Below are 13,624 nucleotides of genomic sequence, written 5' to 3' on the forward strand. Positions count from 1 at the left end.
CGTGCCAGCGATAAAATTTTGCTCATCGTCAGAAGTTATCTCAGTGTGATACATCAGAGCGATAAGGAGCGATAGGGAGCGATGCACAATAACGCCGCCGCCGCCTACGAGGCAGATAAATCACCGCGCTCAAGTTCGCTGCCATTTATTACGAGGCTGTTGTGATTGCTTTTGTAAAAGCTACTCAAATTTGCAAATCTATCTGTGAGCCATATCTTTCATCAAAAAGCGTCGTGTTTTAAAAACGCTGTCGTGTGAACTTATACTTGGGAATGCATTTGTTGTTTTTCAACGCTATTTTAAATCCGTTAAAGAGACTCTCGTGCGAATTAGAGCTAACAATCGATATTCGGCTCACGGCTGAGTACAGTCTCTGAGACCAGTCTCATCGTAGAATGAGAGGGGTTGGGCTTTAGTCCAGCACTCTGGTCAAATGCGGATTGGCAGACTTCACACTCGTAGAGAATTAAGAAAATTCTCAAGTATGCAGGTTTCCTAACGAAGTTTTTTCTTCATCGTTGGAGACATGTCATAATTAATTTCTTAAAATGCATATAACTGAAAAGTTGGAGGTCATGCACCGTCCGGACCGGTCCGGACCGGATTCGAACCTACGCCCTCCGGAATCGGAGGCAAAAATCGTCATCATGGAAGGGATAAGAAAATAGCGGTACCTAAAATTATGTAGTTATCTACTGGCCTATTCACTATTTTGGTCTTTATTATCAACCTTTTAAAATAAACAACAAATCAGTCGACAAAATGTCATCTACATAGATATGATATCCACCAGTAAACACCAGATGACATTTGTAGTTTGTATCATAATAAATATAGATGACACTAGAATGAATCGACTTGTAGTTTATTTTAATATGTCGGTAATAATAACTAAAATAGAAAATAGGCCACCTGGCCTTCATTAATAAATGTACATTTCTAAAGCACCTAATCTATCTCCAAACCACGCTTAAATTAATAATCAATACTAAATAAATTAGACGGAATCCTAATTTGGTTTTGGTAAAGCAATAATGTAATTCCTTTGTACAGAATACCGACAGATGTTATTTGAAATCAGGCTTTAGGCTTAAATGCTTTCAATTACAACACTAAAGCCAATGTAATTAGGCTTATGCTGTTCAATTAATAACCATTAATTAAATTCAGAACGTTGTAGGCAACACCTGAAGATGCTCCGGTTTTGGGGTGAAACGTGCGTAGAGGATTTTCTGTCAGATCTGAGTGATGTCGCATACATTTGTGTTTCTAGTAGTAAAAGAATTTTCATTATCGGTTCAGTAGATTCAAAGATTACCACCTAAGATACCACAAACTTTACCACTTAATAATATTAGTGTAGGTACGAAATAAAGATTTATATGTTAAATAAAAAACGAGGACTGAGTCGGAGTCGAAGGTCGGATTGGTCGAGTGGTGGAAAAAAAGTCTGAATTTTTTTTACATAAAAACACCACGATTTTGAACGACCTGCATCAAATTGTTTTTTAATTTACTCAATTTCAATTAGTCTGTAAACTTCCCGGGAAATTCAATAATAATGATACATTCGCTGTTCGCTTCAAAAAGTGACGTAATATCTCCACATTAATAAGTTTCGACAACGAACAGGGTGTTATAAATGTTTAAAATATGTCAGATATTTTAATATTTTGCAAAAAATAGAATTTTTTTATTTTTGGTAAAGTTTTGTTCCAAACATTGACGTAATATCTCCACGTTTGTTATCGCCGCTTTTAAATTTACATGTTTTTAATAAATAGTGTAGGAAATAGTAGTCTGTGACGGATATGACGTCGTCCGATCTCGTGTTGGCTTCAGTGTACTCGAGGCGTTCGAGCCGTCCACGTCTCTTGTTGTGTAATTCTTTATGGGTTACTTGGGATAGGCGGGGAGAGTGACTTGAGTGGAAAAGGGGAGTGTTAGTCGACAATCAAAGGTACCTTTAACCCTACACACATCGTTCACAAGTACGTGACTTCACTCACGGTCATTCTCTGCCATTCTAGGGTCTTATTTTGGTAACAGTTTGATTTGTTAATTAAGTTGTCCTGACAAGCGTTGTGAATCATAACCTTTGTTCGACATTAGTTTTCTTATATTTGCAATCATTTTTGAGTCCTATAATACGTTAATAAGTTTCGTCAACCAACAGGGTGTTTTAAATGCTTTAAATGTTATATATTTTTTTATTTATTTGTGAAATCGATTAAAATTATTCCCTTTCACACTCTCTCGCATTTCACCTCTTTTGATCTCATAACAAACAAATATTGCTTGAACTCAAGCAAGATTAGTACTGCATAATATAAGGGTAGGTACGTAAAGGGGTAGACGGTAGACGGTGTCAGAATGTCTCGAAAGATAACAGTGATCGATGCGCGCTGCTTTAAGCCGTCGCGCCGTAAGCTACTTTTGCTCACTGATTCTGGGCTGCCAAGTTTACTTTAAACTAAAGTTCTTACGTGCTATTTGTTATACATTTCATCAAAAGCTTTAGATTATCTTACCAACTATATAGCTGACCAGACAGATATTAACTTGTCCTGAATATTGACTTGATAAACAATGAAAGTTCTCGAGATCTACAAAGTTTGGTTTGCTAACATACATGAGAAAACACAGTTATTTTGAAATCACACACTTAAATTTAATTTATAACACATTTGCTCGTAAAGTATCGCTTGTTTCACCAATTTCAATATCTTAAAGTATCTCATTACGCACATGTGCCGTAATGTAATGTAATGTAAAGTAAAATGCACATGTGCCGTAATGTAATATATATAAAACCTTTATCATCCGCCTAAAAACAAATGGTACTTTTTTAAATCTTGGCAAAGAGTTTTCATGTCAGAAAAGTACTCAACATTTTATGAATAAAATTAACTTTGTGAGATAAATTATAAAAAAAAAACATTTAATTCTTTAAATTTAATAATTTTGACAATAAATGTCAACCATTTATCTGTATCAGAATTCAGAAACACGAAAATATTAATTTACTTTATTAGTACTACTGGCTGTGTTTGGTGCATTTTTCATTTGTCTAAAAAAACAAACGCAGCTGGCAAAAATGACAAGCGTATCAAAATGTCATCCTAAGGATACAGGCAAAGGTGCAAATTAATTTTCAGAAAGTGTGTTCAATGTGTATTGACACAAAAAGTTGTGATTGGATTTGCTAAATCCATACTAATATTGTAAATAAGAAATTAAATCTATATGTCTGTTATACTTTTTTACACACCGCTGGAACAATTTTGATAAATTTTGGTTTAGAACACTGAAATAGGGAATCAAACATCTTTCATTTGAAGTATATTAGGTTTCAGGAAAACATTTTCCAGCGTATATTGTATTTTGGATCTTTACATAACAAGCCCCGTGTTGTAGCGTGTCCAGTGACCTAGAGGTTACAAGAATATTTATTGTTTATTAGGCGGTGCTAATACCCGTAAAATACGGTAACCGGCTCGAATGCTGAGGCGCCGCTTCGATACGATAACATTGATGGATGGTCTGCACTTAACTCCTGTAAGCTACTTACTTATAATAGCAGCGAGTGGTGTAATATAAATAGAGCGAGAGGCTGAGGAATTAAGACTGCCTCCGTGGCGCAGCGGTGTATTTACAAGACGGAGGTCCACGGGTCGTACCCCGGCTGGGCCGATTGAGGTTTTCTTAATTGGTCCAGGTCTGGCTGGTGGGAGGCTTCGGCCGTGGCTGCATTAAATTATAGTTTGGAGTTAATGGAAAAATTCATTTATTGGTCAGCAGTGGCACTCGGGTCTCTAGGAGGACCATGGCTTGCTGTAAGGTGGCAACCGAGGTTAAAACTAAAATCAATCTTTATATACTAATCAAGCGAGATATTATAGAGGATTCGCTGGCTCAGTATCGTGATGTTTGGAATTCCCTACAAAAGGCCTATATCCTGCAGTGGACGTCGATCGGCTGATATGATGAAGCGAGATAGTAAGAAGATGATGAGGCAAGGGTGTCCACCTTATCAGCGTTCGAAGTGGTGCCAATTGAATGAGAACGCAGACCCCGTGTAACGGGAATATGCGAGAAGAAAGAAGATGGATAATTAGACCGACTTTAACCCAGGGCTTTGTGATATGTCACCAAATAGACAGACTTCTAGACTAATTAGGCAATTAAAAATAATACAAATCATGTATATTTTTAACAATAGGACATATTTTTAAGTTATTTTCTTATATAGAAATCTGAATCCTTTTTAGTTATTTTTAACCGATTTCAAAATGAGGAGGTTCTCAATTCGAGTCTATGTTTTGTTAGCGATCTGGAGGATCACACGTATTCGGTTATTGATTTGTGAATTGGTATCAGTATTATAATGTAGCGGTATTCGCAAAATGGGACTCACTGCGCCACGGACGCCGTCAAGTTAATGTGTTAAGTGTCATGTCATGTCAAGTGTCATTGAATAAAAGAAAAAGGCCTTGCTTCTGCCATACGTATACCTATGGTTGGGTGGTGGACTATTGCCATTCTGAGAGGAGACTCAAGCTATCTATTTCGATATCTTTTTCACTGCCCACACCATTAAACAGACTTGAGCGTATGTGACTGGCGTTAGTAAACATGTTTTACATTTTGTCTGTCGGTATCTCGTTACATACTCGTATAAGCTATAGACTACAAGCCTTTGAACAAAAATTACCTGTGAAATGAACCAACGTGAATAACGCTTAGAAGGCTGTTACTATATCAAAAAATAACTCTAAGCACTATGCCGTCATTTCTGAGCGGTACAGTGGTGAGTACGCGAGTGAATGGAATTTCTCAGGTACAAATGATGAATTACGACTAATTATAATTGTACGGCTTTGTTATAGTGTTAAAGATGATTAAAAATAAATGTCGAAAATCCTAGTGTCGTACTAAAATGATGTTCAGAACAAATGTCGACAACTGCAGAAGCAAAATAGGTCATTTATTACTGTACGGCATTTGTGCAATTCCTTTTGTATACATATACAGATACTTTACCCGTAAACGCCGTACATATTTCCAGCGCAGGAGTCGAAAGATAAGGTTCGCAAGCCTTACTCTTCACTCGCGTACTCACCTGTACCGCTCAGCAATGACGGCATAGTGCTCAGAGTTATTTTTTGATATAGTAACAACTTTCTAAGCGTTATTCATGTTGGTTCATTTCACATGTAATTTTTGTTCAAGGGCTTGTAGTCTACTAGCCATGTTACAGCATCTACTTGTAATTCATTTGGCGGCCGTCATCAGCGATTAGTCGCCCGTGCGCCGTGTGTAGCGCCGCACAGCGACATCAAGGCAAATGGGCTCGGAATCGCTTTGATCGTTTTGCCGGAAGGTTAATGAATTCTCTCGCTCCAATAAACATTTCGGTTCATCGATGAAGCGAGCATGCTTTTTAATTTTATCTACATTTATTGTTAAACTACATTGTCTATAACACTTGAATATTATAATGATATAGCATCCTTTGCAAATCACTGGCATGTCTCTCAATAAGTTCAAAGTTTTTATTAAACGTAAGCTTATAGAAAAGTCATATTATAGTGTCAATGATTACGTAAATGACAAAATTGCTTGAAAATGAAATGTATTACATGACAGGCTACTTATATACCTATCGTAAAATGGTGATAAACTAAAAAAGGATAAACCTGGCTGAGTTTGTTGTGGGCTCTTCTCGAACCAAGGCGCGTTTGGAACCCTCGTAACTTTAATTTTAAGTTTTCGAAAAATTATTATCACCATTATCTTAAGTTTACTATTATTACCTGACGTTTCGAAAGAGTTTGTAAACTAAGCCTATTTGAAATAAATGAATTTTGACTTTGACTTTGACTTTGTTGATCCTGGCATATATAGGTTTATTTTAGGGAGTTTTCCCCTGACAACTCATGGCCGATGTGATAAAGCAGAGTTGACACTTAATTCTGGCATGTATGTTCTCCTCATTTCTGATTCGATCACGCAGAGATACTCCTAACATAGCTCGTTCCATCCGTTTCCAACGTGTTGCTAATGTCTGATGATAAACAAAGAAGCACCTTGCGGAGGTTCGCGGTAGCTTAGAAGACGCCTACTAGCGAATAGGCAGTGGCCTGTTTACTGTTGTCTTGAAGATATCCTATCCATATTATAGGTAGAGAAAACAGCAGCTGAAAAGGCATTTCACATCTTCGCTGTGCGACTCAACAACGAGGGACCAAGACCTCAGTAGCCTAGCATGCGTCAACGACATATCTCCTATAGATAATAGACTAACAGCGACTAATAGCGGGGGAAAAAGAAATATTGTTCTTTCGTCTGAACGCAAGGAAATAGAGAGCGATAGATAGATTTTCTATTGCGCCGCTATTGGTTGGTATTTGTATTTCTCTCGTCGCCCGTGCTGCGTGATACTAGGACTGCAGAAGTATCTAATGGTTGTGTTATAGAAGAATCTTATTTCCAGGAGTGTGGCACAACCACGAGAACACGGTGGGGATGAGCGGGGGTTCGCGCCGCGGGCGATAGTACAGCGCCTGCCCGCGCCGGCCCCCCTCCCCGCAGCACGCGCGCCCACATCGCTCCCCCGCAGCCATGGTGCGAGACAAGAAGTCACCGCACAAGACAGACTCACAGAAATGTAAGTTTAGCTTTCACCTACTTTTGTCCGCATAGTGTCGAGCTATGAGGCTCGCGACTTGCAGAGTTTCGTGTAATATCGAGATTTGTGCTGCTTTGATTTGACCAATTACCAACGTATGACTACGTACGCGAGGTTTCGTTCCACTTTGCCGGAGATAACAAGCTTATCTCTTTCTATTCTCCTGGTAATGTGACCGAAGTACCTACTCGAGGATGCTCTGAGGTGGTGAATAATCTCCATTTTGGAGATGTTCAGGTGTCTACCATACGTTCCAAAGAAATAAAGAAAACAAAATAATGTCGATGTTTCATGTCGTCCTATGACGTCTCACGTTTTCTTTGTTCCCGAAGACCAGTTCACATGGATTTCGGGTTTTGGGCAAACCAAAATCTACTTAGTAGATATTTTTATTAAAAAAATCATCCTGTCATCATTAATATAGTACATGTAATCGATGCTCTAATATTCTACTTAATAATTTATTTCACACCCTAACCATAAGCGGCTGCACAAGTGGTCTGCAGCTATTATGGGATTTACCTGCAGACTTTTTTCTTCCGCTATTTGGTACACCGTGTATTGCCTGAAGCTGAACCTCATCACAAATTTTGAAATTACCATCATTTATCTTCAAGCCGATAGACGTCTATTAAACATAAGCTTTTTGTAAGGACTTCTAATCAAGACTGCCGCAGCCTGTATCCGTATAAATGTATTTCAGTTTTAATTAGGCGTGTGTAAAATAGCTTAACTACAACTTAGTAGCTTTTATTACAGCCCAAGGTAGGCGCTTTATCCATTCAGAGCGACAATAATTAGTCGGGCGAAGAACCAGAATTGCTCCTCGGGGTACGCCTCTGTTGGCCTAAAGCCAATGTTGTACGTGAACGCTAGGCGGCTAGCCCATTCATATTGGCTGATAGGATTTCTGCCTCAGCCAAAGACTCCACCAGTAAATGGGCATACAAATCCTTAATTTATAAAAATCTTGCTGAATTTTACGTGCCTTATCTAACATCTACCCAAGTCTGATAAAGGTGGTGGTAGTAGGAGACTTTATAATATTATGTACTTTTTATATAATACAAGCATTGTAATAAATTGATGTATTATAAAACATACTATAGTTTACTTAATATAGACCAGTGTGCCTAGTGGGAGTTTTCAATATTTTCATACTGTTACTATCACGTTGACGTTTTCGCAAATTTTATATGTAATTGAAATAGTTGTGCAGTAGTGCCACTAGATGGCGCTGTTTCAATTCCTTAGAAATTCGCGTTTACGTTACGTGACGGTAACAAAATTAATCTGCCACTAGGCCCTCAGTTACAGCAACATACTTAGTTATCTATTTATACTAATATTATGAAGAGGTAAAGTTTGTGGTATTGTAGGGGGTCTCTAGATTTATTGAAATTGAAAATTCTTTTATCTATAGAAACGTTACTTGTGAATGTCATAAGCTATCTTTTGTCCCCGTGTTCCCGCGGGAACTACGCGCGTGGAACTGCAGGCGTCTGCTAGAAAAAAAGAAACCTTTTCATAATGAACAATAATATTAAAGTTAACTTTCACATATTTGCGTTACTCCTATTAATCATGATACTTTAAAACAATAAACTCAGAGTGAATCTCGGTGAATCCGTATGTTATTATTTTAAGTTATATTACTTACATACCAATTGGTCTAAGATCGATCAGTAAAAATATGTACCCTCATGTGTTATTTATCAAAGCGCACGTATGTCATACGACGTTTTATTTATAACACATTTGCGAGGAAACACACTTTGAACACACTTTCTGAATTTGCATGTTTGCCTGTTTTCCTTATGATGACATTTTGATACGTTTGTCATTTTTGCACAGATAGTGAAGTGCGTGCGTTTTATTTAGGCAAATGCAAACAGCCAATTATTATTAGATTAATAATTTAATTCGGCCGCAATTTAACCAGGCAACCTATGTGTAAATGAATAATAGATGACGGTATACAATATTCCTTATGCAAGATATTGTACTAAATTACCAGTATACATACATAGATATGACATAGTGTTTCAACATAGGTTCTGTTAAAACATAGGATTTATTTAGTTATAATATTAATTCTAAACACAGTAAAATTTTGAGCACCAAAACTCTACACTTAAGCTCGAAGTTACAGAACATAAAGCACTTAAGCTACTTGTATGCTCCAAGTGAATGTTGCTTGACCGCATATTAATATTTAAAGTTATATTACTGGTATGTACAGTATACATAAAGATATATGCTCACGCAGTAGGAAGTTAGACGATAACTTGCCTTTCAATCAAGGCGACGTTCTATGAATGGCGTCAACAAGCGCTTCGGATGCGATAAGCTTTTCTTTGAAATCTCCTACATTTCCTGTATCGAGTTTCGGATAGGCGAATAAATGGGTTCATTACTGAGGACGTAGCGGCGGAGGATTTAGGAGGATTCCCTCGACGATTTACGGCGTCCCGTAACTTTGGATATTTTGTGTAAACAAATATCTAAATTATATTTGCTAAATCTATTGTGCATAAAACGAAGGTCTATCAAGTAAATTAAATTTATAAACCATATGAAAACACTAATAATCTTATAAATCGCACAAACCTGTTCAATAATTTTAAAGCCTTCAAAGTTTTTTTCGGGTGATTTATGAGGAAGGTTCAGGTTCAGAATAATTTGTCAAGGGTAAATTGGTTCAAATAAAAATGAAAAAATAAAAATAAATTATATGATGCTTTCTGAAAAATTTCTGAGAGCTTTTATAAAAAACGGTGCCCAATGCAACTTTATGGATTTATAACGGACAACGCATGGTGAGATATTCATTCATATATTTTATCTACAATAGTCGGCGATGGAATATCTTCTTAAAAATGTTCACGTAGATAAAATGCGGGAATTAGAAAGTTTAAAAGTCTGTTTTTTAAACCACCAGCCAATACAACGTCGGCCCCGGGAACCCAGGTATACCCCCATATCCGTTTATGGAATAATGAGATGATGTATAAATAAAGATCTGGTTAAATAATTGGCTTATTTAATTAAATTGGTTAATGTTTCTTGTAGAATTTTTTTTATCACTTTTCTTGCTTAAAAGGTTTGCCAGTGTGCCAAAGCGGCGAAGCAACATATTTTGAAGCTGTATTTATTTTTTCTGTTATCTACCACTAAGCATAATAAACAAACCAATTATAAATCTGCGAAAAAAATGTCGTAAAAGCCACAGATTACTCTGCTCAGGCTGTATATGGTCAACGATCTCTAGTCTCTAAGCTTTTCATTATTGGGAACAAAGAGAGACGAAGATATTATTTCATGGATTCACCGTGCGGGTGCCGGGTCCATCGCGTGGTAGAGAGAAAAACTCCGAGTAGAATCCTGAACTTGAAAGTGACTACAGGATGTAGGGTTAAAGAAATTTCTTGACGATCGATCAACACTCTCCGTTCTCTGCTCGTGTTGTTCTCCCTGCCTAGCCAAATTTGGTAAGATCTTATTAGTGCAGCTTTGATTTAATTATTAATGTGTTGATATTGTGATTTCATTATTGATAAAGTAGTGATTTCATTCCAGACCAGGACCGGGGATGCGGGCAAATTCGTGGGCGTCTGCTAGTGTTGTATAATAAATAAAACAAAGAAATCTTTTATTACAACATACTTCTCAATCGCTACTCATTTTATTTGAAATTGACTTCCGCCGACCGATACAGTTGGCACAATTATGATGGAGTCGCATCGGGAATTGAATCCAGTCGCCCGGCACTGCAATCAATAGGTACACACTGGCTACCTCAAATGTGCTCGCTTTACTCGTGAATGATGGAAATACGTTATTGGTTGTCTAGGTACTTTCTCTCGGTTGAAATAACACGAAAATTAAAATTATATTTCACTTGTAAAATATATTTTCGTCTGTCATTTCGCCTGTTTTATCTAAGATTATAGTCGCTATAGACTTCAACTCTAACCCTTTTAATTTAAAACAACAAATTATACTAAACTTTTTCCTGAAAGGAGATATCCGAAAATTGAAAAATGTACTAAAATCTTGAATATTTTATTACATCACTCCATTAGAATCTTAGCCGAAATAACATTCGACAACAGAGAAAATAAGCTAACTTCATGATTTTCACGCCAATCGCAGTAATTTATTCCTCTTTGATGCGTATTTCACTGATTGTCAGTAGTCTTTGCAAACACGAGCTGTCATGTCGGATCACTCAATGAATGATTATCAAATATCATTTTTTGTTTTCATTAGATGTGTCAAGTTAGTGTGAAATCGTTATTAAAACTGTCGCCTGTCAGTAGGACACAGATAATGTAATGAAATTTATGTCAAACAGATATGAATTATTGCCCACCTGTAACAAGTAATTTAAGTGATTAGGCAAATATAGATTTCTTTTATTAAGTGCTTGAAGACGAGTCTTCGAACAGTGCTTGTTGCCAGTGATGAACTACGGGTTCGAGATTTGGTCGCTAACTATGTGCTTTATTAGAAGGCTTAAAATCACTCAACGGGCGATGGAGTGAGTTATGCTCGGAGTTTCTCTGCGTGACCAAATCAGAAATGAGGAGATCCGTAAAAGAACCAAAGTCTGACATAGCTCAGCGACTCGCGAAGGAGAAGTGGCAATGGCCAGGCCACATAGTTCGAAGAGCCTACGGGCGTTGGAGACCCAAGATGCTGGAATGGCGACCCCGCAACAAAAAGCGCAGTGTTGCTTGACCCTCCGCTATAGGTGGACCGAGGACATCAAGCGAGTTGCATAAAGCCGTTGCATGCTGGCGGCTCGAGACCGTGTCCAAGAAGACCGTTGTGTTTGGAAGTCCATGCATGAGGCCTATGTCCAGCATGTAGTGGACATCCATCGGATGATGATGATGATGATGATGATATCATTGATCGTTATATAAATTCTACTATTCTTTTTCTGTCTTCTCCCTTTACTTATATATATTTATTTTACTATGGTAGGTATAATAAATATACAGGGTGATTCGGTCTTTAGTGCGGATATTTTTTTTCGTGGTTCTGTATCATTAATAGAATGTAAATCTACAAACAGTTCGATACATTTTATGTAATTTTTTTTTTAATTTATGTCTCTAAAATAACAAAATAATGTACATATTATTACTAAACAAGATATATTCAGCTTAAAAGTGATCTGGTGACGTCCTTTAGGTATCAAACGAAAATAAAATAAACGCACAATAGGGTGACCCTAAAATTCTGTTCAAAAGTAAATAACTTTAGCTAACGATAATTTTGTTATTTTTGAGTAAAAAAAAAAAAGAAAAAATACGTGATCATTAAATTTTGTTTATGTACAAAATATAAAAATATCCGCACTAAAAAAATTTTCTTCCTGTATAAGAAAAGGGAGAAACTGATCAATTTTGACAGAATCGTGTGGTATATATACCCAGAGGTACAAATATCCGCCCACTTTAATATACTCACGTCATATGAAAGTGGGCGAATAATTATTGTGCCTCTGAGTATATTTTGAGAGATCAAGTTATGTAAGCAAACCGGTACTTTTAAATACTTTAATCGTGCAAATTAAAAAATTAAAATCGTGCAATCTATACAACATTTTTTACCAAGACGTATTTCCCAGATACTGACGTCAAAGCATTTAGAAGATAATTTTAATGAATCACTGAATACGACTTGTTTACTAAATTATAAGTATTACCTTAAGATTATTTGCTAAGGAAAAGATGTAACGAACTCAATACGAGTATAATAATAATAATAATAATAAGTGTGTTAAGTTCGTTTTGTTTGATTTTTAGAGTTCCTTGTTTTGTGATAAAAATTTCAAAATATAATGTTGGCGATTACCAAGAATCTTTTATACAATAGGGTATCTCATAGGTAAAAATTAAAAAAAAAACAAGTTACATTTCGCTGTTCGACTTCAAAAGTACGAAAATGTGCTCCACTTTTTGACTTTTTTGGCCTTCGTGGTACAGTGGTATGCACGGTGGATTTACAAGATGGAGGTCTTGGGTTCGATCCCCGGCTGGGCCGATTGAGACTTTCTTAATTGGTCCAGGTCTGGCTGGTGGGAGGCTTCCGCCGTGGCTAGTTATCACCCTACCGGCAAGCGTATACCCTCTGTTATGGGTACCTACTACGATAGCTGATTTTAATTAGATATTTGGATAGATATTAAGATTTATAAATATTCCTCACATAAAATATTTTCTAGTTGTGGGAATTGAACCCACAGATAGCAGAGTCATATACCCACTGCGCCAAAATGTAGCATGTAGTAGTTTTTTTTTTAAAAGCCTTTGTATATTTTTAAAGTCAAAAAGCGCAAAATAACACCTTATGTGCTCTCTACTGGTCATTGAAAGAATAGACTCCGCGCCACGAAAGAAGTCCCGCGGCTTACACAAATGACAAAAAGACGGCCATTACCAAATTACAATGAGCTTCATTTAAGACATTAACGCCGCATCTACAGGACTTGTTTTGTGGCGCGGAGTAAAGATTTAATTTTATGGCAAAGCAATAACGCCGGCACGCGACATTGCTCCGCTATCCCATGGTCATGACAAGGGTTTTGTTCGCAGCTGAAACACAAACTAATATTAAATATGAAACAGTATCAATCAACAAGGGTTGACATGTTGACCAAGTCCCTCGTTTTAGTGAAATTATAGCATAGTTGCTTCTGGTTCTAGTTACATAAACTTAACGAAGAACTTACAATTGTTTCTAAGCAATTTATTCCAAGGACCTCCAATTTTCCTAATAATAAAAATATTCTGTAGACGTTGAATGTATATTATCTTTGAAAACAGTGTTTTCTGAAGTGCATATGGATAAACAGGATACTAAAATACAAACAAAATATTTAAAATGTTTGTCTGTGAGTTTGTTGTCTCTGGAACAGCA

At 36.8% G+C, this 13,624-nt stretch overlaps 1 protein-coding gene across 1 annotated transcript in view; it reads left to right on the forward strand.

Annotated features, from left to right (window-relative positions):
* The window catches only part of LOC112042848 (uncharacterized), a 232,794-nt gene that overhangs the window by 34,355 nt on the left and 184,815 nt on the right, over positions 1 to 13,624 (forward strand). The window contains exon 2 of the mRNA XM_024078022.2: positions 6,497 to 6,670. Within this exon, the coding sequence (XP_023933790.1) occupies positions 6,625 to 6,670 (46 nt within the window). The 5' untranslated portion in view covers positions 6,497 to 6,624. The remainder of the gene's footprint in view (positions 1 to 6,496; positions 6,671 to 13,624) is intronic.

Source organism: Bicyclus anynana, chromosome 12 (assembly GCF_947172395.1).
Source record: "Bicyclus anynana chromosome 12, ilBicAnyn1.1, whole genome shotgun sequence".
Lineage (NCBI taxonomy): Eukaryota > Metazoa > Arthropoda > Insecta > Lepidoptera > Nymphalidae > Bicyclus > Bicyclus anynana.